Source organism: Trachymyrmex cornetzi, unplaced genomic scaffold, assembly GCF_001594075.2.
Source record: "Trachymyrmex cornetzi isolate Tcor2-1 unplaced genomic scaffold, Tcor1.1 scaffold156, whole genome shotgun sequence".
Taxonomy (NCBI): Eukaryota; Metazoa; Arthropoda; class Insecta; order Hymenoptera; family Formicidae; genus Trachymyrmex; species Trachymyrmex cornetzi.
This window is the reverse complement of record NW_017296157.1, coordinates 197,759-221,900: the sequence shown is the minus strand read 5'-3', so window position 1 is coordinate 221,900 and position 24,142 is coordinate 197,759. Positions and strand designations below refer to the sequence as shown.

The following is a 24,142-nucleotide window of genomic DNA, read 5'->3' as shown; positions in this document are numbered from 1 at the left end:
CGTCGCTTTTTCGGTTCACCAACCCACCGGTCGTCCCGATGTTATTAAACTCGCATGTACGAGGCCAGTGGGCGGACGGAAGAAGCGACGAAAGAAGCGTCGATAAAACGTCCGACGAAAAATGGGACGCCGAAACTTTTTGAATAAATTCAATCCGTCGTTGAAGGCCGACAGAATGCTGTCCCTCAACAGGGAGTTGACCGAGAGATCTCGGAGAAGAAAAAATCATGATATAGGGAACGACGTACGGTTCTCGTATCTGCTCTTTCATTTGAATTTTTTCTACCAGAAGATTTTTTTACGAAGAAAATATTTAAAAATCTTGCTTTTCCTTGATATATTTTTTTAAATTATATTCTCTCCCAAAGGTAAACCCAACATGATATCATTATTCTCTTATCTAAGAGTCCGTTTTTTCAAGCAAAATTCTGTGGATCCACTGAAAAAAGAAGTGTTTAATTTTAAGATACTAAAATGTTTTATTCTTGTCTCCATTTTTTAAACACTTAAAGATGTTTTAGTTTTAAACTTTTTCAATAGACAAAACACTGCGTGTTTGAATTTAAAACACTATGCGCTTCAAATCCAAGTATGTAGTGTCTTGTCTATTGAATAAGTTTAAAACTAAAGCATCTTTAAGTGTTTAAAACATGGGAATAAAAATAAAACACATTACTTTTTACAGTGTCGTAGCCCGATTAGTTCGTGGTAGCTGAAAAAGCTACACCGTAAAAAAATGCAGTCTGATAAACAGTAGAGAAAAAAAGCTGATCACGCATTGTACGAGTGAAATCTCGCTCAAATGTGCGTCTGCAAAATCGGATCGCACGAAAGCTACCGTGAAAACGGATAAGCCCGGTACAATGATGATGGTGGCGACTATTTTGTCGTTCGCGTGTTGTACGAGTGTTAAATATCGTCGCTACCATCCCGACTACCTCATTATTGTCAAGAAATCGCGTGCGGAGCGTGTATTTTCGAAGCTTCGGGACATTGCATTGGGTTAGATATTTTTTTAATAAAATTCCACACACGATTGTCTTGTTACTATATCGGGACAATAAAAAAATTATAACAAGTTTATAATTGATAACGATAGTTTTATGCAAGATATTACCTCGTTTGCCATACACGAGTCCTCGATTCTAAACGAGACTTGCCAAACGAACTTTCACTCAAATCCGATCAAGAGAACTTTACTGTCGAGGGCAGCCGATCCGTAAAAGCATGCGGAAGCGTGCGAATTTAATAGAGTGAAGGAGGAGAAGTTGGCGTGATAACGCATCAAATTTAACGAGCCGATTTCTCCGCGTCACTTAACTCGGCTCGAGTTTAGCAAGTGCATTCAGCGTTCACTGAATTGAGTCGGCTGTGATTGTACGACGTGGATACCGTCGCCCGAAATGGAAGGCGACAGTATGAATCGGTTAAACGTGACATTTAATCAGAGAATAAATGCTTGGGAATAATTGTAGCATTTATTACATATGCATTACTTATAAATTTGTTATATTTTCTTAAGCACCGCTCGTAAGATTTTCCTCAACAAATTGGATTCTTTGGAAACAGAATAATTATTCTCAATATTGGATTTACCTTTCAATATTATAGTTCCGATAAAAAAAAAATATTTTAAAAACGTACTGTTTGAAAAATGTACAACGTGCATCTTAAAGATCGGCTTTGTGAATAGTAAATATATCTACAAAATATTATACGAACAATAAACGTACTTTATGTGATATCAACTTTTAAATAAGAAATACTTCAGCGTTTAATAAATCAATCTGTTGTCAGTTGACAATAGCAACAGGAATAACACATCAATGCTAATTTCCACAGCTAATGATCTGTTATGCAACTGATAAAGTCAACAGAATTGTTTTTCAAGAGACATTATGCATTGCAACGTTCGCTGATTATCACGAGTTTCAACTTTATTTTGATTAAGCACATTCAGGATAACCGATATCAAAAAGTAGAAAGCACGCGTTAATCGTCGCGAAAGGGAAGATATGTTCAATTATAAACGATAACATGAAATTTTATTAGACTTTCTGAAAGGACCAAAGGACGACTTCGTATCGACGTCTCCGTATAGATTCGCATGTAGAAAGCTTCGATCGTTCGGCACAGATGTCTGAGATGCAAGTTGCAACGTTCCCTTCCCACTTCCCTTCCTAAGTGCAAGTTTTTGTGATTCAAGTTTTGTGAAGGATGGCGTGTGACGTCCGCAGCGCAGTTCCATCGTCTTGCAGGACGACACGTATTAGCCACGAAGACTTCGGCACATCACGAAGACCGCCAACGAAATCGCTAGGACGAAGTACGTGCTGCTCGACGCTGTCAACGATGGGCCGGAATTGCAGCCATCCTGCTGGCAACAGTACGTCCTCGTGCTCCAGGCCTCTGAAACAGCCGATTTGTCCGTCAGCAACTTAATCTGATTACTAAAAGTGTCCTTGACGTTCAAATCTCTTATCGACATTTTTATTTCAATATTTACTTTGTGTTATTCAACATTTACTTTGTGATTACTGAAAGAGAAATGATCCTTTTGTCTTAACTCGAAGATAAAATTCTAGAGGTAGCTCTTAATTAAGATCCAGAATTTTTTTCAAAGAGGAGAGAGGGATTCGTCAATTCTGTTATCACATAAACCTTCTGATGGACACATCCACGTTTTTAATAATGTGTATTTTCGTAACTTATTGCATACATATAACGGACGAAAAATCTTGAAGAACAATAATAATCCTTAAGAGAATCATGGACTCTGAATTTTCTCAGCTAGGTTTAATATTGGCAAATATAAAAAGAGAAAAGAGGAAAAGAGAAAGAAAAGTGAAGCATGCCATCAGACAAAGATTAATCGCGGCGCTTCCGTTTCGCGATATGACAAAAAAAGAGGCGAGAGGAGATATAGAGAAGCAGTGTCGAAGGACGAGTGGCGGAGAAATACGACGAGCAAGGAAAGGAAAAGTATGAGGCCTTCATCCGCAGGGGAACAATAAAACGACACGGCCCGATAACACGGCCATTCGCTGTTCGTCCGTGGGACCTTTAAGAGCGCGTGATTCGTTCTCCATCCTTTCGGCAGATCCTCTCATATTCTCTCTCAAGCGACGGATAGAGCCAACAGGAAGAGTGCGCGATGCGATGCGGGCCATACGCTACTACATCCGAAATCGATGGCGTGGCTCGGTCGATTCTTGTTTTAAAAGAAGAGAGAGAGAGAGAGAGAGAGAGAGAGAGAGAAGGAAAGAAAGAAAAATATGTGTTCTACGTGTTTCTATCCGGCGCCACTTCTGGATATCACTGTTCAACAGTACCGCCTTTCAGATAACAAACCTTGGCCCGAAGCAACCGATAACACCCCGCGCCGTTTCACAAATTTTTTAAGATCCGTCGTTTTATCCACGGTAAATTTCGTCGAGCGGCTACAGAATAGATGCCGACCGGCCATCGGGCGACCGCGTGGTGCCAAAGAATTTACGAGCGGACGCATGGATTTAGTGTCGCTGATACCGCGTGAAAAACATGCAAAACAGCTTCGTAAAAATGGATTGTAAAGTTTATTTTTTTTTTTTACGACAGGCTGCGTTCAGAAATTTTATCCAAGTGCACCCAGGTATTATCTTATTTTTGTTTAACGGTGAACAATACAGTAAAATGACACCTGTAAAAAAATACATATACTGTACGCTGCAATAATTATTTGTTTCAAGTCCATATATTCGCAAATCTATCATAATTCACCACAAGCATCAAATTTATTCAAAACATGTTCTAAATCCTAATAAGTTTAATATTTTTTTATTAATTTTAAACTGAGATTATTAAATTGAAACACATTCGATTTGCTATTATACCTACAAAGTCGTTTCTTCGATCAATTTGATAATATTCTTTAAAAGAGAATAAATTTTCGTTTCGAGTACATAATAAATGTTTCTCCAATTTGTAATAAATGTATTTTAAAATTATTAATATTCTTTATTAAAGACAACTGTTATTTAAAAGGAAGAAAGTAAATTGAACACAATCACTTTTTTTAACAATAAAATATTTTTCTGTCTGAGTGCACCTGGATGAAATTTCTGAACACGGCCCAGAATCTGCGATAATGAGCGAGAATCATGTCGCATTCACCTTTTTCCACGCACTTGGTCACGCAGTCCCGCACTATCGATCCTTCGCTGACGTATTTCTGAAACAAATGAGAAAAATTGTTAGATCGACGTGAAACGACCGATAAATGGCATTGAGCGGCAGTATAATATATAACGGCGGAAAGCGACGAGTATTGATAAATGTCGTTGTGCAATTTGCGGCTTTTTTCGCACTACGCGCCACCGGAGCGGCGAATATTTTATCCGCCGCGGTGAAATGATACGCGCGTTCACGCGTCGCTCACATATATACGACCAATAAATCTCCACCAGTTATCGAGTGAGAATCAGGACGAACGTTTCATCTGTCAATATTGTTTTGCGAGATTCCCCAGCGTGCCCTGTAGCCACGCGCGCAAAAAAAAAAGGAGGAAAAAAGACACCGTACAATTCGAAATTTTTTCGACGAGGAATGAAATATAACACTCACGTGTCCGCGTCTGTAACGAGAAAGGAAACGATGATAGTACAGTTGCACTATAAATGTGCGAAATACTTCGCAATGTGATTCTTCGAACGATTTCACGCAGCAACTGATTGTGAGACCAAATTTCGAAAATTCCTACGTATTTCGGATGTGGATTATTCTGATTTCTGCATCGCTGCAGAGTGGTGCAGAGTGGTCACATACAAGGCGGAGTTACAGGACGATCAGGAACGACAAGTACGTGGCTATGATCCTTCAGCAGGCCCTGATTGGTCAAACGGAAGTCCCTCGAAGCGGAGTATGTCATGTAGCACAGGATGATCGATACTCAGCGATTATAACGCCCCGAGGACGTCGTCATATTAAACCCTCTAACTGTTTCCTCTCCTCCCCCCCCCTCTCTCTCTCTCACATATATTTGTCTCTCTATCTGTGTCCTCCCTCTAGTTATTAAACTCCTTTTGCTGATCAAGAATTTCGCAGTAACGAAATTCACTATTAAAATTCCCTGACGTGACCGCTAAAATAATATGAGAATGGAAACGTTGATTGTCCGATACTCTTCTTTCCAGAGCTTGAACAGTATTCCTTTGTATCTTGTTTGTTTCTTTGAACTCCCATCCGCAGAATCAATCAGTATTTCTCGCTTTGTTATATCAGACGTGTTGCAAGTACACGAGCGAAAATAGTACAAAAGTATTCACTGATTATATAGTTTCATTTTGTAACGATGATCTTTTGAAGATCGAACGTGTTTACTTGTCTGTGTAAAATGCGGATTTTTGGTGCCGCAGAAAATCTGGCGAGAATTTTTGTAAACTAGATCCAACGAATAATAAATCCTTAATGAAGTCGTTCACTGCAAAGAATTTACGAAACCGTACAATAACTTTGAAATAACGATGAACTTCGTATCGCAATCGTCAATATTGCGATGACTACAAACGTAATGGAAATGGAATATTTTCGAAAAAAAGAAAGAAAGAAATTAAACAATACAAAAAAAAGAAATTAATATTCAAATTTGTATGATCGCGGTTGAAATAACCACATTTAGGAAGAGGGAACATCACAAATGCATAATTGCAAAATAATGAGCGGTATTTACCGAAGGGTGAGGAAAGGAATTAACGAGAGTGAAAACCGCGGTAATAAATGTTAAAATCATGAAATTGTTTTAATTACGAGTGTTTAATTGTGACAATTTTCAAGTAAGGGTGGGCGGAAATTGTTTCGCACGTTTGTTCCGCTGCGAAAGCCTGCGAGCGAATTCGCAATAGGTATAGGTGCGATCGTCGATCGATTTTCATCACGCAAATCCTGCTCCCACGAAACGTGGCGGACTGTACACCGAAAAAACTTGTAGTCAGCACGTAGAATTAATATAGCCTTTAACTGTCCTGATGAGCTAGTTTCCTATAAGAAATGCATATATTATTCCCGAAGGATGGATTTACTCCTAAACGCCTCATCTGACAATTTCTTGTCCTTAGCAGGGATTATATTGTCGGCTGTTTAATTAAATAGGGCAAATAATTAACAAAGAGAATCTTATTTTATCACAGAGAAAAATTAGATTTATAATCTTTTTGACACATTTAAAAATCGCGATTGATTCGAGCAATTTTTACTTTCAAATCAGTGAACAAAGCAAACATGACTTACATAACGATTGCCTTTTTCTTTTTCCCTAACTTTCAGTCATATGTTTCTTTAACTAGAGTTTTCTTCAAATTATAAATTGTTCAGTAACACTTCCACAGCTCACCAAGAAAAATTTATGGAATAAATTCGTCTCTGCGTCGGAAGAATCTCCATTTCTCCTCTCGTGAATATTTAATCTGGAGATGCAAGCAGAGCCAAAAAAAAATGAGAGAGAGAAGCGAAAAAAAATGTTAAATGACGGAAGCAGGCGACGTTATAAGCCAAGACGAAATGTCTTCAAAAGAAAAATTCGCAAAGTATTTCTCAAGAGTTATTTTTGTTGCTTTGTTGTACGCGATTGCATGGAAGTAGATACACTTGGTGGCGAAACACAACCGGATTGACTATGCGATACCAGTTTACTGCGTTTTTCTATCTTCACGCAATAAACTTTATCGACCCAAGTTTACAGCACAGATTTGTAGTTTCCTGAAGTAAAATGCATTACAGCGACCACGAGAAATCTGCTATCACAACTTCCAATCCTAAAAGATGAAGATCTTCGATCAATTTCCTTTATTCGTTAACGATAGCATATTCTGTGTTTGAAAGATTTAAAGGACAAGAGTAGAGATTAAATCCATAAGCTCCTCTTTTAACTCATCTATTTTATTAGGTTCATCAGAAAGTCTTTTCATATTTCTGCGTAAACCTTTTTGCAAAAGTACGAAAAGACTTTCTGACCAACCTAATAAAAATATCACAAAACACGCTTTGTTTAAGAATTTATTTAATCCACCTTTGTTCCGGATTCTTAATTTCGTATTAAATACCAAACTCGAGAGCAAGAGAAAGACAGACAAACCGAATAAAATATTTGAGGGTTAAGTTAATAGCAGAAAAACGCAAGTAATAAACGAATTGGCCAATCACAGTAGAGAACGTAAAACAATAGCAGGCAGTAGCGAATCTAAAATGTTGATTCACTTATGTCCTATTTTTAAGTTTTTTGTGTATCATTGTTTTTAATTATTCACCATTATTAAGGCTATGACGCGCAAAAAATTTAAACAGTAAGACGTAAACTAATCAATATTTTAGATTTGCTACTGCTTACATTATTATCTTAAGCCGTAATCATATTAACAATAGTGATTAACAAAAATCGTAAATCACAAAAGTGCAATCGCTAGTACACTGAAAAAAAATGCTGTTGATTCAATTAAAGTATATATTACGGGTTGTCACTAACATAAATGATTAATTTATGTATATTTTTATTGACATAAAGGCATAAATTATTATTTCAATAATCAAGGCCTTTATGTCAATAAAAATATACATGAATTAATTACTTATGTTAGTGACAGCCCGTAACATCGACTTTAATTGAATTAACAGCATTTTTTTCTCAGTGTATAATTATGTCTCTATTATAATCGATCGATTCGCTTACTGCTTAGGTCTTTTACTGCTTTATGTTTTTTTTGTGTACCATAGTCTTTGTCAACATTATAATTGACATAAAAATGGTTAAATATTAACAAGATACGATTGCTTGATAATCAAATGTATAGCTAACTCTTAACTATCCATACTTCTCGTATATCAGAAAAAAGCTGTTCTCGAGTCTCGAGTAAAGACACGAGTAACGATACCTGAGAACCCCGGAAAGTTGCCTATCACTATTCCTTATCGCTTTCTACCGGCTTCAAGTCACAGCTTTAAGTGCTTCTCAGACACTTGAAAGGCGATCGCACCCGCTTTGCGTCGACGGCCGCTACTTGGAACCGGAAATTGAGAGTTGGCAATTGCATCGGCGGCCCGATAGAGAACGAAGAGGATATAGCTGGAAAAGTTCGTCGGAGCATCCGGTGTGCGAGAATTGTTTTCCTGCTTATCTCGCGCTCACCTCACGAACGAGCACCGACGTAACGCCAACACGAAGCGTCATTTGACGAAAGGAAGAAATTCAATGGGAATAGGAATCGAATTTCTCGAAAGCACTCTGCACCACAATTCATGTTAAATTTCCATTTACGAGGAAATTGCTATAAATGAAAAAGGCAGAGTTATATATGTATAATAAATTAAGATGTAACAAATTATTCATATATCTTTCTTTAGAAATTTTTTGCAGATTTTAAATATAGAGCAAGATTCAGGAATAAAAATTAATTAATAAGTAACACTTATTTCGAAGAAACGCGACGAGACTTTTAAAATTTTAGATTTTTTGACAGTTTTATAAAACATCTATTTGTCATCAAAACTGGTCCGAGACTATATTTACAATTGAAGTAGAAATTGAATTTTAAGAAAAAAAAATTTTATATATAAATAAAAATTTTATATATAAATTTTCTCATAAAAGAATAAAAAAGAAATTAAGTTTGTGTCAAATTTATTAAAAAATAAACACAAAACTAAATTAAATTTAATACATGAAATATATATATCATAATTAATTTTTTTTTAACGATTCCTACTGGAACGTTACTAATGGTCTAACATTTATTAATATAATATTTATATAAACATATCTTTTTATCTTTTATTTTGTGTACAACGGTTTTAATGTGCACCAGTGCGCACTGAGTGCATCCAATCGAATTTGCTGTTAATTTTAAACGCGTTTTTCTCGAAAAGTTTATTTTCAGTTAGATTTTTTATACATATATGACTTTTATAACAATGGGAGTTATAAATCCGTTATTCTTGATCGGAGCGAATTGGCGATGCGGATATCTCTTAAACGTATAACTCCTGCAAATTTTGCTTCTTGAAAATACAAAATAACTGAATAATAGACGAGGCTAACGACACGCGACAAGAGTGCGAGCTATACTTGGCACGAAGTAACTGCGAGTGCCGCCGTTGAAAATTTACTTATGGGATAAGGCGATAAGTAGCGGCGCATTTGTGTCTTGGATAACGAGTTGAGTGCTCGCTCCGTTGGTGCAATTTATCGACTTCATCGATCTGAGCCATCATGCATCAGGCGACTTTCTTGCCGCTGTCGTCATTGTTTAGAAGTAACGATAAAACATTCCTTTCCTTTTTTTACGCTATAATTAAATTTACCTCATTCATATCACGGCGTTTACTCAGCGCTTTAATTAACCTCTCATTATCGACCTATTCTTCTTATTAAACATTCGTCAATATTTGCGTATCAGTAAACGCAAAATAGATTCTATTATTCATTATATTTTCGGGCAATAATACCTAAAATGATAAATTAAATTTATACAACAAAATTTAATCTTTAAATATATATGTTGTATATACGTATTAGCACATTTACATATATATCTATATAAATATAAGCTGTTATAAATTGGAGATACAAAATGTCCTATTATTTAAGTGGAGGGATTAATTTTGTATTTCGGGGATTATTTTCACAAAACGCTGGGGTATTATTCACTTTAGGCGCGTTCGTAATTAATTCATCTTCCATAATCCTATATCAAATTCTCTTCCTTGATGATATTTGCGACAACGTTGTGTTTCAATGCTTATTAATCGGTATATCAAAGCAAACGGACGTAACATGAGACTCGACCTACTTTGGAGAACTATTTATTAGAAAATTAGAAATCTCTCGCCTAACGATGCAGCATTGTTGCGTTATGTTACCAGGATATTGTGTTCTTTTACCCGGGTTAGCGTCTAGGATTACGTGGCATAACTCCCAAATAATAAATTATATTCAGTTACGCGCGTTATGACATTTTGGGAGAATGATGATGCCACCAGCCACAAACGGAGCACTTCCTTTCGCGGGTATGCCAAAACAATAAAGATGGTTTATCATCACCGTTGTTATTAGTATGGTCGCCATCACGACTACGTGACATAAACGACGAGTTACGACAGCTGTAGCGATCCAAAATTACCATGTAAACGGTCGGATTCTGTATGTAAATGAGTGTAAAAGACGTTTGCATGGAATAATGAAAGAAAAATATCTGGGTAATGATAGAATTTAATTTGCTCTCAATTTCGCGTTAACAGCGAGACCTCGAACGCACAAAAGGATGCATTGTTTTAAATTATCAGACACCGTAGGTCGGTAGGAAAATATTTTTTTTAACGTATAGACGCATAATTATTCATTTAACTTTGTTGGTCTGTTTAAATTTACTGCGCAATCATATCGTGAATCAATATAATTAAAACAACAATTTTTTAATACAATAATTTAAAAGAAGAGCTTACATTTAATAAACAAATAGAAAGTTCAAAGGGCGAATGAGAATAATGTATAAAAGCTTTTTTTTTGTTTAAATAACGAGTATAATTGCTTATTACGACCACATAATTGTATAAAAAATTTGTTGTATATATTTTCTTACGGATGAATACTTAATGAGAATGCATTACATTACATTACATGTTTCGGCTGCCGGGTTAACGCGGCAATCTTACATTTAGACGAAGTCATCAAATACCAAAAAAAGAAAAAATTTTTTAAATAAAATGTAAAAAATAAGTTACATCTTGGGTCAAATAGGCCCAAACAGATCAGGGAATCAATCATGTAATTTTTTCCCTATTAGGGCGGAAACGTGAAAAGTAAAAATTTTTTATATGTTGTGTACATATACATGCATATATACATGAAATACAATTTTCACGTTTCCGCTCTACAGAAAAAGTTATAAGACCGATACTTAGGATTAAAATGTTATCTATTTGATAATTACATATCGTCTATTTCTGATCAGAAACATCGATTCTTGAAATAGCAAATAACGATTGGAAACTAATGAAATACCGTGTCTCGAATTAGATAATAATTGGGAATGGAGAAACAGAAATCGAGAATAGAATTATCCATCGTGAAAGACGTAATAGGAGTTTAAGACAGCTTGGCAGACAGCTAGACGACGGGAGTTCGGGATGTTCCATGCTTAAGCAGTTTAGTTGTGCTGAAATCTTCATATGTTGTACGACATAATACAGCATATTCAACAAATCTCTTGTACTTGTCAGTTATATGGATCAGAATGTTAACAACATTATTAGGATACGTTTCGCGTAAAATTATCGAGATGAATTGATTAACATAATTTTGTTTGAATATCTGATTTTTAAAGACAGAAAGGAATTATGTAATAATGCACATAGAACATTTTCTATTCGTTCGCAGAAAAAGTAAAACATATTTACATCTCAGTGAGCGTGCCTCTTAGCTTGGATCGAAGCGTTTGTTGTTTTCGGATTTCATAAAGAGCGTCGCGACTGTGAAGTGGAAACACGATCGTAAAGAGAGTCGAATAAACTCAGAGAAAAACCCGTAAACGAGTATTCCGATGGAAAAGAGCGTTACAAGTAAGAAGAGAAGCATCGTTTTATCCGACATGCAAAGGAGCGCAGGAGAAAAGATTTGAGAAAGAAACAAACAGATGGATAAGAGTAAGATAACATAGTTTGTCGCAGCAGACTCCGATGTACACTTGTAGAAAGATGTACCTAATATAATAATCGAATTCTGAGATCTCTCCTCAGGCATTATTTTTTTAATAATTAAATACATCCATCAATTTAGTAATTTCTATAAAATTTAAAAAAAATATATAGTAAAAAAATAGTAAAAATAACTATTATATATAATATAAACTACCTATAATAACTATTATATAATATAAAATACTTATAATATCTAAATAAAAGAGAAATTCTGTATTCAAAGCAGATCATAGTGCTTAAATCTTAGTGCACGCTAAAATCATTTTCGATCTTAAAACGAAATATGAGAAATATAATATAAAATTTATGTTAAACCGATAAATGTACCTTGTTTAATTAAGAGCGCTATAAAAAACTATCAGTCTCCTATAAAATTTCAAAGCGATTGCTCGCTCCTCCCGACCGATTTTGAAAGAATGAAAAATCGAAGTGCATCATGTATCACGCTTTTATATCTCGTAAATCGTGAATACCCGTATCGTATTCTATCCATATTCTCCATCAGCCTGTCCATCAACTATCAACTGGATATCGCCCGCAAATGGGCACGCCCAACGTTAACGACGTGAATAACTAACTGACGAAAAAAAGGATAAATAAAATCAATCGGCGACCCAAGACTAGCGAGCCGATAAACGGACCCATTCGGACGATGCGGTGAAACGCGTGCGACACGGTGATATCAATTTGGCGCGCAAGCCAGTAGACCCTTTTTTGCGTGCCGTCATCGTTCCTTTTTTTCTCTCACCGCAACGGACGATAATGCGACCACGTCGGAAACGCACGCCGAGCGTCACGTCTCTATCCTCCGGGGATCGTTTATCTCGTTTTCGCGTGTGACACGCTATAAAGTAGGGAGAAGTGTACTCGACGATGAATGCTCGACTAAACGACGGCGTTCAGCGATTTGTCATCACGCCTCGTTTTTGACTCCCGTGCTCTCTCCCACCATGATACGCCTGAATCTCGTTCACTAAATCACGTACGTGTTAAGCCCGAATCAGATTACGCATGGAGATTGATAAGATTGAAGATTAAAGATAGAAATTTGACCAATGAGGATAAAGAAATTTTAGTTTTTTGATCGGTCAAATTTCAATCTTCCAATCTTCAATCTTTAATCTTCAATGCGTAGTCTGAAAATTGTGAATTAAGGATAAAAATTCAGCCAACTAGAATCAAACGGATTAATATGAAAATTATCTGATTGGTCAAATTCTAATCTTCAATTTGCAATCTTCAATCTTCAATGCCTAATCTGATACTGATCAGATAATTTTCATATTAATCCATTTGATTCTGATTGGTTGAATTTTTATCCTTAATTCTCTCGTAATTTTCAACCTCCAATGCGTAGTGTGATACAGGCATAAGACCAGTATCAGATTACGCATTGAAGATTGAAGATTGAAGTTTGACCAATGGAAATAAAGAAATTTTAGCTCCCTTTGTTTTAATTGATCAAATTTCAGTCTTCAATCTTCAATGCATGGTTTGATACCGACTTAATACCGATATTGTATTAGCTTTATTGGAGATTGCGTGTACATTCGCTTTTGCGTCTCTTGACCAATCAGAAAGAACTTGCTGGTCAGCAGCTTCTTTTTGATCGATTAAGAAACCAAACGCGAACATAGACATAATCTTCAGTCGCTAGTATGATACCGGCATTATGACTTGAATCGATCTTATTGATGAATTCGAGCGTCACCTTGTATCTACTTTCGTTACGGCGTAAGGTACCCTCGGGGGTAATTATAGCGGCTTTGTGGTACTGGGAGCAATTACTGGAAACGAACGATGATGTTACGCGTCATGAGTCATCGCGAGACACCGTGATATCGGAGCTTCGAGAACGATAATGTTACTGCCAAGTCAAGCTTGTACATATTACGGTGACATTAAATGATACATTAACGCATCGTTCCCTCGTGAAAACAGAATGATAAAGCGTTGCAGCGCCCGACGGTGCTTTAGTTAATAACAGCCAGGCACTTGGAGGTTTGCTATGTTTATATAGATAATATCGTTGCTGTAATAGTAGCAAGTCGTTAACCACCTTATCCTTGTTACTTTCCACCTTATTCCGCGTTTTCTTTACAGGCGACAAGACGCGAGCAATTTTCCTTAAAAGGTGCGCACCGAACTGTGAAATTGCGATTCTGACGGGAAGAAAAGCGGCTATAATTGACGCGCTAACCGGCCAGGTTTATCACGTCGATAATACGATCCGCAGCAAAAACAGCGTTTGCTTAGCGTATAATCTAATCTTAAATAGCTTATTTACAGCTTCGAAAAACTGTTAGTTTTCAAAGGCTGGTATTCATAGTCGGTTTTTATATTTAACTCTCCACCGACAACATAAATTTTAACTCTTCTGTTAGCAATAAGTGTCTTCACAAAAGCAAATTTTTACGTTCTTTTATTGTTCCGGATTGTATAAAATAAAAATTTGAAAAAATTCTAATATATCTGTCGAAGTTTTAATAACGAGTTTTCATCATCATAAAAGGCGGATCGTATTTTATTTATTTTTAGATTTAAATTTATCTACCAAAATTCACAATTGAGGGGATGGACGGAATAAACTATTCTACTTAGGCCCTTTTTCGGACAATTAGCTTTTTCATGTAATATTGGTCATAATAGAGAAAATTTATAACATGTAACTTCTTAAAGACATTACGTAAATGCATTTAATATTGTATCCATTTATGTATAATAAAAAAAGTAGCAAGTCATTTTAATTTTTATTAATATTAAAATTTTGTAATTAGGCCTTTATTCCGTCCATATCTTCCATTAAAATATCGATACTTTAAAGATTCTAATTGCAAGCGAAAGGTTAAGACTCTTATGGATTTTCTATACAATAAACCGTTAGTCACCACTCATATTAGTGGTAAGTCAGAATTATAAGTCAAAAATCTTAGGAAACTCACATCTAGGATAAATCATTAGACCATTACGTCACAATATTTCAGCCAATCAGAAGGATGGTGATTTTCAAGATAAATAACAACATTACGAGATTAGACAGTCATAACATAATCTAAGTTTTAAATTGTAAGAAATGGACTTTGGCATTTCCACCCAGTCACTGATTACTGACTTATTATTGCCTTATGATACATTACTGACTCATTTATAACTCGCTTTTGATTCCTAATCTATTACTAACTTATTGTAGAAAGTCCATTAAGTACAGTCTTGAGATGTCATAGCTAATCACAGAACCGTCTTAAGACATTATAATATAATAGCTTTAGCTAAATGTTTTAATGCTAAAGCTGTTATATTATAATGTCTTAAGATGCTAATTATTGAGATAAAGAGAAAATAAAAATACATGTCAGATTATGTCCAGAAGGACAAAAGTACAATCAGAAGGTCTCTCAAAAATCTTTCTTAAGTCTTAAAATAAGGACAGACTATATGTACCGACCAGAATCTATTTGATGCGTTTACAATATTGACAGGAGTTGAAGATTTTCCTGCGGGTAAAATTATTCATTCGATCTCTCTGTACGTGCTATTAATTACAGCAAGTCAGACAATAGCGCAATAGCGAACGATATTAATGGATTTACGATTATTACATTGAGATACACATTGGTTATCACGTCGAAGCGTTGACGTCCACAACTAGCGGCTGATTTAATCGCGGGCCATTCTACTGTTCGCTGGCTGACCCCGACTGCTGTTACTACTGCGCTTCGCTTCGTCACTCTTTACTCGTTCGAATCGATTTTTTTGTTCGATTATCTTTTATATATGCAAGTTAAAAAGTATTTTATTTTATATAAAATGGGACATTTTGTTAAAATTACGTATTTTAAAAAATTGACTTTTATTATAATTATAATCAAAATTACATTAAATTTATTGGGTAATATAATTAAAATTATATCCAACAATATAATAATATTTATTTGCCTTGTAAAAATTGGAAGACGAATAAAATCGCGATTTACACGTACACGACATTTGATATTTCATCCCAGTGTCAAATTAACATAAAAATTTATAATAGAAGAATGTAATATGGTTATATAATGCCTTTGTATGAATCTCTTTCACATTGTTCAAAAATGCGCATAGAAGTCACTCTATTCAGCGATTCATAGTAACTTATAAGAGACACGTATTGCGATCATATGTATCTTAATGCATATAAAGTGCCACCGGAAAACTCAATACGGTAAAGGGAAGGCCACGATACGCCTGGTGCCATATGATAAGCAATTTTAAAGTGGTGCATTATTTCGAGGATTTGCGTTCGCAATATCGTTGCGTACAAACGCATGATTGCACGGAATCGCGCCATTTCAAACATATATTCAGCAAATGCAACAAAGTTTTAATAAATACACGCTTTAAAAAATGTAATAATGCAGTGGAATTAGTTTAAAAATGTTAAAAAGATAAAAATATAACTTTTAGTCGATCACAATACCGTAAACATAATAAAAATAGATTGCGCATTCCTATATGAAGTTGTCATTATCGGTTTAGAAAAAGTGAGGTAGCTTAAATCACATCTCTCTCTCTCTCTCTCTCTCTCTCTCTCTCTCTCTCTCTCTGTTAATTTAATTTAATTTAATTTTATTTAATTTTTAAACTTTTAGTTTATTTCTTTATTACTGAAGAGAGGGCAGGGCTGGGCGATATCTGCACATTTCGATCGATCGGTATTTAGACTACGCGCAGGATAGTGATATAAGGGGCGGGACTAAGCTGAAAAGCGGCAGAAATATGCAGATATCGCCCAACTGTGGCTGTAAGGCTTTGAGGTTGCATATTTCTATGTCAATATTATAATCTTGCATCGTACAATAACTAAGTTTCAGTGCAAAATAATTGGCGATTCTCTCTCTCTCTTTCTCTCTCTCGTATTGAATTGAAGAGAGATGCTGATATGATTCAATTCTTTCTAACAGTGCACAGATATTAAGATCAGGAAATGCGCAATCTACACTTATTACATCTATGATTAAATGAAATCGAATTGTTTTTCTCAAAAGAATAGCAGACTGATACCTGTATTTCTATCTCCGTTGAAATAATACGGAGTATTATAAACTCGTTTCGCGATTTCTTTTTCTTTTGCGGTGCGAAACAACTACATAATGTTTTGTTTTTGACAAGAACGACGAAAGTTGTATTGTCGATTCGTGAAAATGTGAATTTTTGCAATGCTATTTGCTCGCTTCAGCCGAGACAGTTAAGTCTCTCCTAGTTTTTCGCAAGTTTTTGGCGGACTCACATTTTTCCGTTTCCTCGAAGTTGACGGTAATACTTTGTCGCCAATTTCCTCTGGGACTTCGAGTTTTATGGACGCAATGTACATTTCCGCCAACCAATGCTCAATTTGAGGATATCGTTCGCAAATTGTATCGCACAAAAATCATTCGTTTTATTGCCTACACATTTCTTTTAAGCAATATATGCAGCCTATAAAGTCAGTCGAGAAGTTTTCTGAAGACTGCATCAAATTTAATATTACCAGATCACTCATGTTGTACGGCGAACTTTCTATGTAAATCGCTTTTGACATAAAGTCGAAGATGTTATGATCATTTCTGCATATGTATATATAATAATTTTATTAAAAGTTTCCGTAGAAAATAATTTCTTAACGTTACGATAAAATCGGACCTTAATATTTTAATAATTACTTTATTCGCCTGTTTTCGAAGTTTATACTTATTCTCGTTATTATCAATGCGTGAACTTATAATAATTTTGTAACAATATACATTAAGGCAATATTACATAATTACGAAATTGCAGAAAATCTGATTGATATATTTACTTTCATAAATTCAATGAATCCTGACAAAATATTAAATTTTATCATACAGTTACATTTTAAAATGGACACGGTACTGACAAGCGTTTACGAAATTATTAATGTACAATTAATTAACAAGCTGTAGACGTGATTCCCGTTAAACCAACCGTGAAATGCGCCGGTTGGCAAACGAATTTCATTTTTGTCTATATCCCGCTTGAAATTGGACATCCATCGGGACAGTTGCTAATGGACGTATAATTTTGTCGCTGCAGAGACAGAAAGAAAAATTGCCACCGGCAGAAGGTAAAGACATTTAAATATTCAGAAGTCATGACAGTCATCTTGAATACCTAGATGAACAGCATTTTGTTTCATGACAAACGAAATTTTTTCTTTATGAGATAAAATTACTGTCAACGTAAAAGACGAGGACGTTTCGTTTGATGAGAAGAATAATTAATAATAATTGAACATAGAAGTTAAATTCTGATAAAGAAATGAATGTTTATGTTCGACGTATTGATTTGTCATCTATTATTTATATTATTATTTTTATATATTATTTATAATTTTTATTATAAGTACAGATAATATTGATTTTTATTGCTCTGTTGATTTTAACCTTTTTATGCTTTGTATCAACTAACTGATAAATTACTCGTTAATAGCAAATTTTAACTGTTACGCCCAAATAATTTCTAGCGAAATTCTGTAATAAAAATTTAAATAATTTATTGATAACTGTATTAAAAAAAATTATTAAATCTGAATTTAAAAAGCGATATCAATTTTCTTTTTGATAAAAAAATGATAATTAGAAATTTATATAGGTATATATCGTTATCATAAATGAGAAAAAATAGTAGTTTAAATTTTAGTTTATAAGGACGTCCAACCTACATATAAGAACGATCGATCTTTCGAAAAATAACTTGTTGTTAGTATGCAAAAACGAGATAGGAAGAGAATTTTCATCAAAACGAAACAAAACTGATAACCAGCTCTTCCGACATTATTTTCTACTTTAACATACTTTAACATAACTGACAATCTCCCTCTATTCTTATGAAACAACAGCACCGGGATGAGAACCGGTTTTTTGCGTAGAAACGATCTATCCTAGAAGTGCTACAGTGAAATAGCTATTAATATTGTGGTGACCCTGCTAATTTCCTGCCGTATCCGTTTCTCACCCTACATTAACCACATTCCCTTATGATGCTTGGCAACGTAGATCTCCCTTTTAAGAGGGGAAAATAAGCAAGAATAAAGAAACACGATGCCAAAAGAAGTTTGAGCTTTTTCATAATCTCGTGATATTCCGAATCTTTAAAAAGATCAAAATAATACACTTTTCTCTTAATAACGAATAATTATCAAGAAACGCCAACTTCAGTAAAATTGTTGAGCAAATTCAGTTATAAGTGCGTTTTAAGTCTGTATCACTCCCTTCATATATCACTTCCTTACATTCCAAAATAAAAAGCTTTCCTTACGTTTAGCATAACGACACTTAACTAGCAAACTATTAATCTTTCCAATCGACTCGTGTTATGTCACATAAAAGATATATCAGGTAAAAAGAGTTTTATCATATCTTTGACTTATGAACTTCTCAATGTGTATGTGTGTATAGCTGCAGGCTTTCCTTCGAACACTCACCGCTCCATTTGATTTCTTTCCCTTTTTTTTAAAGTTTCTTTTCTTTCTGAAAAGTCTTTCAACATCTTCTTTGCATTCAGTGACCTTTCGCAGCATTCGTCGGCGTGGAAACATGCCTGCGCCGTATTTTACTTAACTGTATACTTAACTGTACTTTAAACTTGTTAGAACAACAAGCCATTGACGAAGACTTCGCAAAGAGCTATGAAACGTAGACGTTTAATTCTCTGGTTTCTTCTTAATGAATGGTGCTGTTCCATGATAATTAACAGAAATATATGAAATCTGACTTTCTCCTCTTTGCACTTTGAGGTATTGTATTTTATTTAATCGTATATTTCTATTTTAAATTACGGATCATTAATAAGTTAATAATCAAGCTGACATCTACTATTTTAACAACTTGCTCGTGCGTGCGCGTTCTTAGACCTTACTTAAACTTTATATTTAGGGATAATTAAATTTAATATTCTTCCATATTTTGTATGTAATATTCATTTTGTTCTTCACTCCCATAACTGTATAGACCCTTCATTATTTACAGATTAAGCTTTTCGCCTTGATTAAAGACAGTGATCGATTTCGTAAACTATTATTCCGTATCTTACTACAATTGTTAGACTGAAAACGATATTAATGGCTCGGGTTGAGTTTTCGGAAGTGAGAACGTGATATTCGGCGCGAACAGCAAAGGAATAATGCACAGCAAAGATCTTTTGAAATATCACTGCGAGATACCGACTCACATTCCTTGATATTTCATCCGGTTCTGGTATCCAGTAATGCATCTGCGGATCTCCAAGTATGCTTTGATACTATACCAACCATGATACTCTTATGACGGTTTGCTACTAATTGCACAATAGAATTTTTCCACCAAATAAACAATAATTATTGCATAATTTCTATTGTAATGTCGTGTCCGCGTTTTAAAAATTTAACGCGCAATGAGTGATATAAAGTTATAAAGGATGCATATTATAAAATATAAAAGAATAGACGCAAAATTTTATATAATCAGTGTCAGTTTGACAGTACCTAAATATACAAATATATACACAATAATATATTGTATTACTCTAAAAAATAGCGATGTCTATATAATTTTATTCTCATTGATGTTAATATTAATATGAATATGATATGAATTTAACATCATGGATTTTGTTACACCAACATGATGTGTGAATTTTAAATCCCTAATATTTATATTGACATCATCATTGTATGGGTTTAAAATCCATGGTGTTAATATAATACACTAAAAATTATATAAACACACCGCATGGTGTTAAATACACATTGCTTTTGTTACACCAACATGATGTGTGAATTTTAAATCCCTAATATTTATATTGACATCATCATTGTGTGGATTTAAAATCCATGGTGTTAATATAATACACTAAAAATTATATAAACACCGCATGGTGTTAAATACACATTGCAATTTTTTAGAGTGTGTATATTCATATATTTATATTACTAAGCACTAAGACCCGCTTTGAAAAATGGCTTTCTTCTTTCTTATTTGTGTTTATATATTTTTTGGTTTATTTTACTTAATATATTGAAATATTATATATAAAATAATTTCATCACCTACGAAAGATCGCGAACGTCTTTATTCAAAGTGTAACGTCTAATGAACGAGAAGAATCTTCCGTTTCACTGATATCGTACGTAACTCAATTACTTAATTAATAACAGAAATGTCAGACGCGTAATGAATCGACTTAGCTAGATAGTTAAAGCCTTGGACGACGTTCAAAGCCAGGTTGTCTCAATCGTAAAGCCGGCATAAATATTCAAAACCTCAAGATGTCGATGAAACACTTAAGCTCCTAAGGTAAGATTGCGTTTCGATAACGCTTAATGCCGCGACAACAGCAATTATGAACGATTGATTGTCATCCGAACGGAGCGAGGACAACCCGTGAAGCAAGGGTGTTGTTTTACAACGTAGCTTCGCCTTCATGCCCCCGACGCGAAGTGTTAAATAGAGCACATCGTTTTAATCAAATGTTTGATCAGCGGATTTACAATCAAACGGCGAGGAGCGTGAGTCGAATCGAGTACCACATTCGTTCCGTTTGCCTATCCCATCGAATATACGGCGACATCTCGATCGGGCACGTCGCGTCGGCTGGGAAACGTTACGCTGTCGGATTAATTTACGTTAAATCGAGATTGATAGTCCCATGCTTGACGCTTAACATTAAAAGAAAACGTAATTTAAATTATCTTGTTGACATCTATTTCAATTATTCTTGTTAATTAAAAACACTAACCTTATAAGTTAAGTTCATTTCGTAGTTTATTTTGTAGTTTGCGACTCAAGAAAAGCGAGGTTATTAATTTTGACCATCACACGTTTGTCTCATAGCTTTTTCCGGGACGTTAGAACATTCTCTCTTAGCAAGAAAATAATCTTCATTAAAATCAAAGAATATATCTCAAAATTTCAATTAGTTACTTCCACAATCTTGTAGAACTTGTTATGACTTTTGTTACGACTTTGATCATAATTAAAATTAACATATAATTAATATTCAATCGTAATTAACAACAAAATCTAAATCAATTTAATATATCAAAGATTCGATTTCTAAATATTTATTGGATTTCAAAATATATTATTTTTCAAAGTAGAGATAAATTTAATGTGCGCAATGTAATTTTCAAAAATTCTTTTTACCCTTAGGTAAATATATTCAAGAACGTTAATAGCTTAAGTCGATCGTTTAAAGTAGATATCAGAGACGCCATGTCCTATAAATTCTTTTATAAACACGAGAGAAGAATAATAATTGAATTTTAAAGTTGCACGTCTATTCTCATCTAAACAAGAGCATTCAAAAATGTCGAAGTATTTCTAAGTATCAATATTTTACTTCACTCAAAAGTATCAGCTGACATAAGACATATGCTTTTCGAAGACAGAATCGACACGCTTCCTTTTCAAGATATTGTCCCAGTAAAAGTGCCTTCGTATCCAATACCTTGAAGTCCTACTCACAAAATGAAAGAAGCCTCTGCAATCGCGTTCATAGAATAGCAAATTGGAATATTTTTCGAGGATTCATTTTCATTTTCTCCAAAATTTAGCCAAATTACAAAAAATACAAAAGGTGTTCTTGGAAATTTCTTTAAAGAATACTTATTTATTGAAAGTTTTTTCTAAACATAAAAGATATTCACATGCAAATATCTACATTTTATAAATATCTTCGTATTTTTGCGTTTATATTGGGCTCCTATTATTGTGGTTCAACTAGTAATAGTCGCGGCGACACACACACACACACACACATAGATAATTTATGGAGATTCTCATTTCCGTCCTGTAGATCCGAAATAAAAAAATCAAGGTTCATTTCACTTATCAAACGTTTTTTATGAATCACTAAAATGCCTTACAATATGAAAGTAACAAAATAATGGTCTATCAAAAATGGTATAAATTTTTTATAAAAGTCGATACTTTTACTTTGACAGACCGTCTTTTCGTTATTTTCGCATTTTTAGCGATTTAATATAAAAAAAAACGACATTTAATGAGCAAAATAAACCTTGATTTTTTTATTTCAATCCTGTAAAATGGTAATGAGAGCTCTCATAGATCGACCATGTTGTGTTGTGTGTCACCGCGAACTATCATTAGTTGAATCATAATAACGAGAGCTTAATATAGACGCAAAAATTCAGAAATTATAAAATATCTATAATATTTTTTATGTATAAAAAATTCAAAACGTTGAAATAAATAATTTTCTTTACAAAACAATATTTCTTTAAAAAAACACTTTATTTTTGAGATTCTTAAAGCAGAATCTCACCTTAACGATACAACTATTTCGGTGACAAAAAGCTGTATGTAGTGTCGTCGTGATTGACAAATGGATTTCGCTTCAGGTTACACGTTTCGTTTTTGACGTAGCTGCATTGACTAGAATAGCGAACGCTCACTTATAAGTTCGAAAATCTGTCTCTTTCACTCTCTTTCTCTCTGTTCAGACTTATCGTCTGTTTTTGCAACTGACAGACAAACACATTACTCAGCGAACTACACGAGCGCGTCCACGCGTATATGCAGCTAGACCTTTCGTTTTATGACGTGAAACCAACGTCTGATAAAATGCGCACTCCCACTTTATATATGTACCTACCAGGTTTTATTAACCCTTTCTCGTAAAATTTTTATTCCTCCAGCTATGCAACTCGCGCAATGAGAGAACGTTTGAAAGATATTGATTATTCGCTCACCAATAATTTCATTTTCTGTTTACATATCGACATTTCAGTAACGTGATTGGCAAATCGAATCATAATTTTTGAAAACGTTATATCGTACTGAAATAAAATACTGTACAAATTGAGATATAAATCTTACCTTTATTTATCTAATTCTAGAACAAAATCGATGATACATACATTGAGAAAAATTTCTGATTAAAAATGGACGAATTAAAATTTTTTGCTTAAGTCTATTCACTCTAAAACAGCCAGGATTTAGTTGCACATTTTATTTGCCGATTTTCATTTAGGCTGCGCGCGAGTTGATTAAGTAAGGGGCAGGAACCACACTGAAAATTGACCGAAATGTGCAACTAAATCCCAGCACTGCTCTAAAAAATATCGGTGTGAATACTATGAGTTCCTATACATGAGCGACTTTGTAGCACCACAATTGAAAGCGCTAACCCGTTCATACGGAGCTATTTTCTGGTGCTACAGAAAAGTGTTGCGAACATGTTCATATGGGCCAATTCGTGGCGCGACAAGAAATGTTGCGGATGAGTTCAAGATGGGCAAATTCGTAGCGTGACTAAAATGCCCGTGTCACACTACGCATTGGAGATTGAGGATTGTGAATTGAGGATTAGAATTCAGCCAATTACACTGAGAAAAAATGCTATTGATTCAATTAAAGTCTATATTACAGGCTGTCACCAACATAAG

General features: G+C 34.5%; 1 protein-coding gene across 1 annotated transcript in view; it reads right to left on the bottom strand.

Moving 5' to 3' along the window:
- Window positions 1-586: 586 nt before the first annotated feature.
- LOC108758406 (uncharacterized) overlaps window positions 587-24,142 on the bottom strand; it is an 86,982-nt gene continuing 63,426 nt past the window's right edge. The window contains exons 3-4 of the mRNA XM_018503364.1: window positions 4,153-4,210; window positions 587-2,409 (exon numbers count right to left, since the gene is read on the bottom strand). Coding sequence (XP_018358866.1) covers window positions 2,270-2,409; window positions 4,153-4,210 — 198 coding nt within the window. The 3' untranslated portion in view covers window positions 587-2,269. The remainder of the gene's footprint in view (window positions 2,410-4,152; window positions 4,211-24,142) is intronic.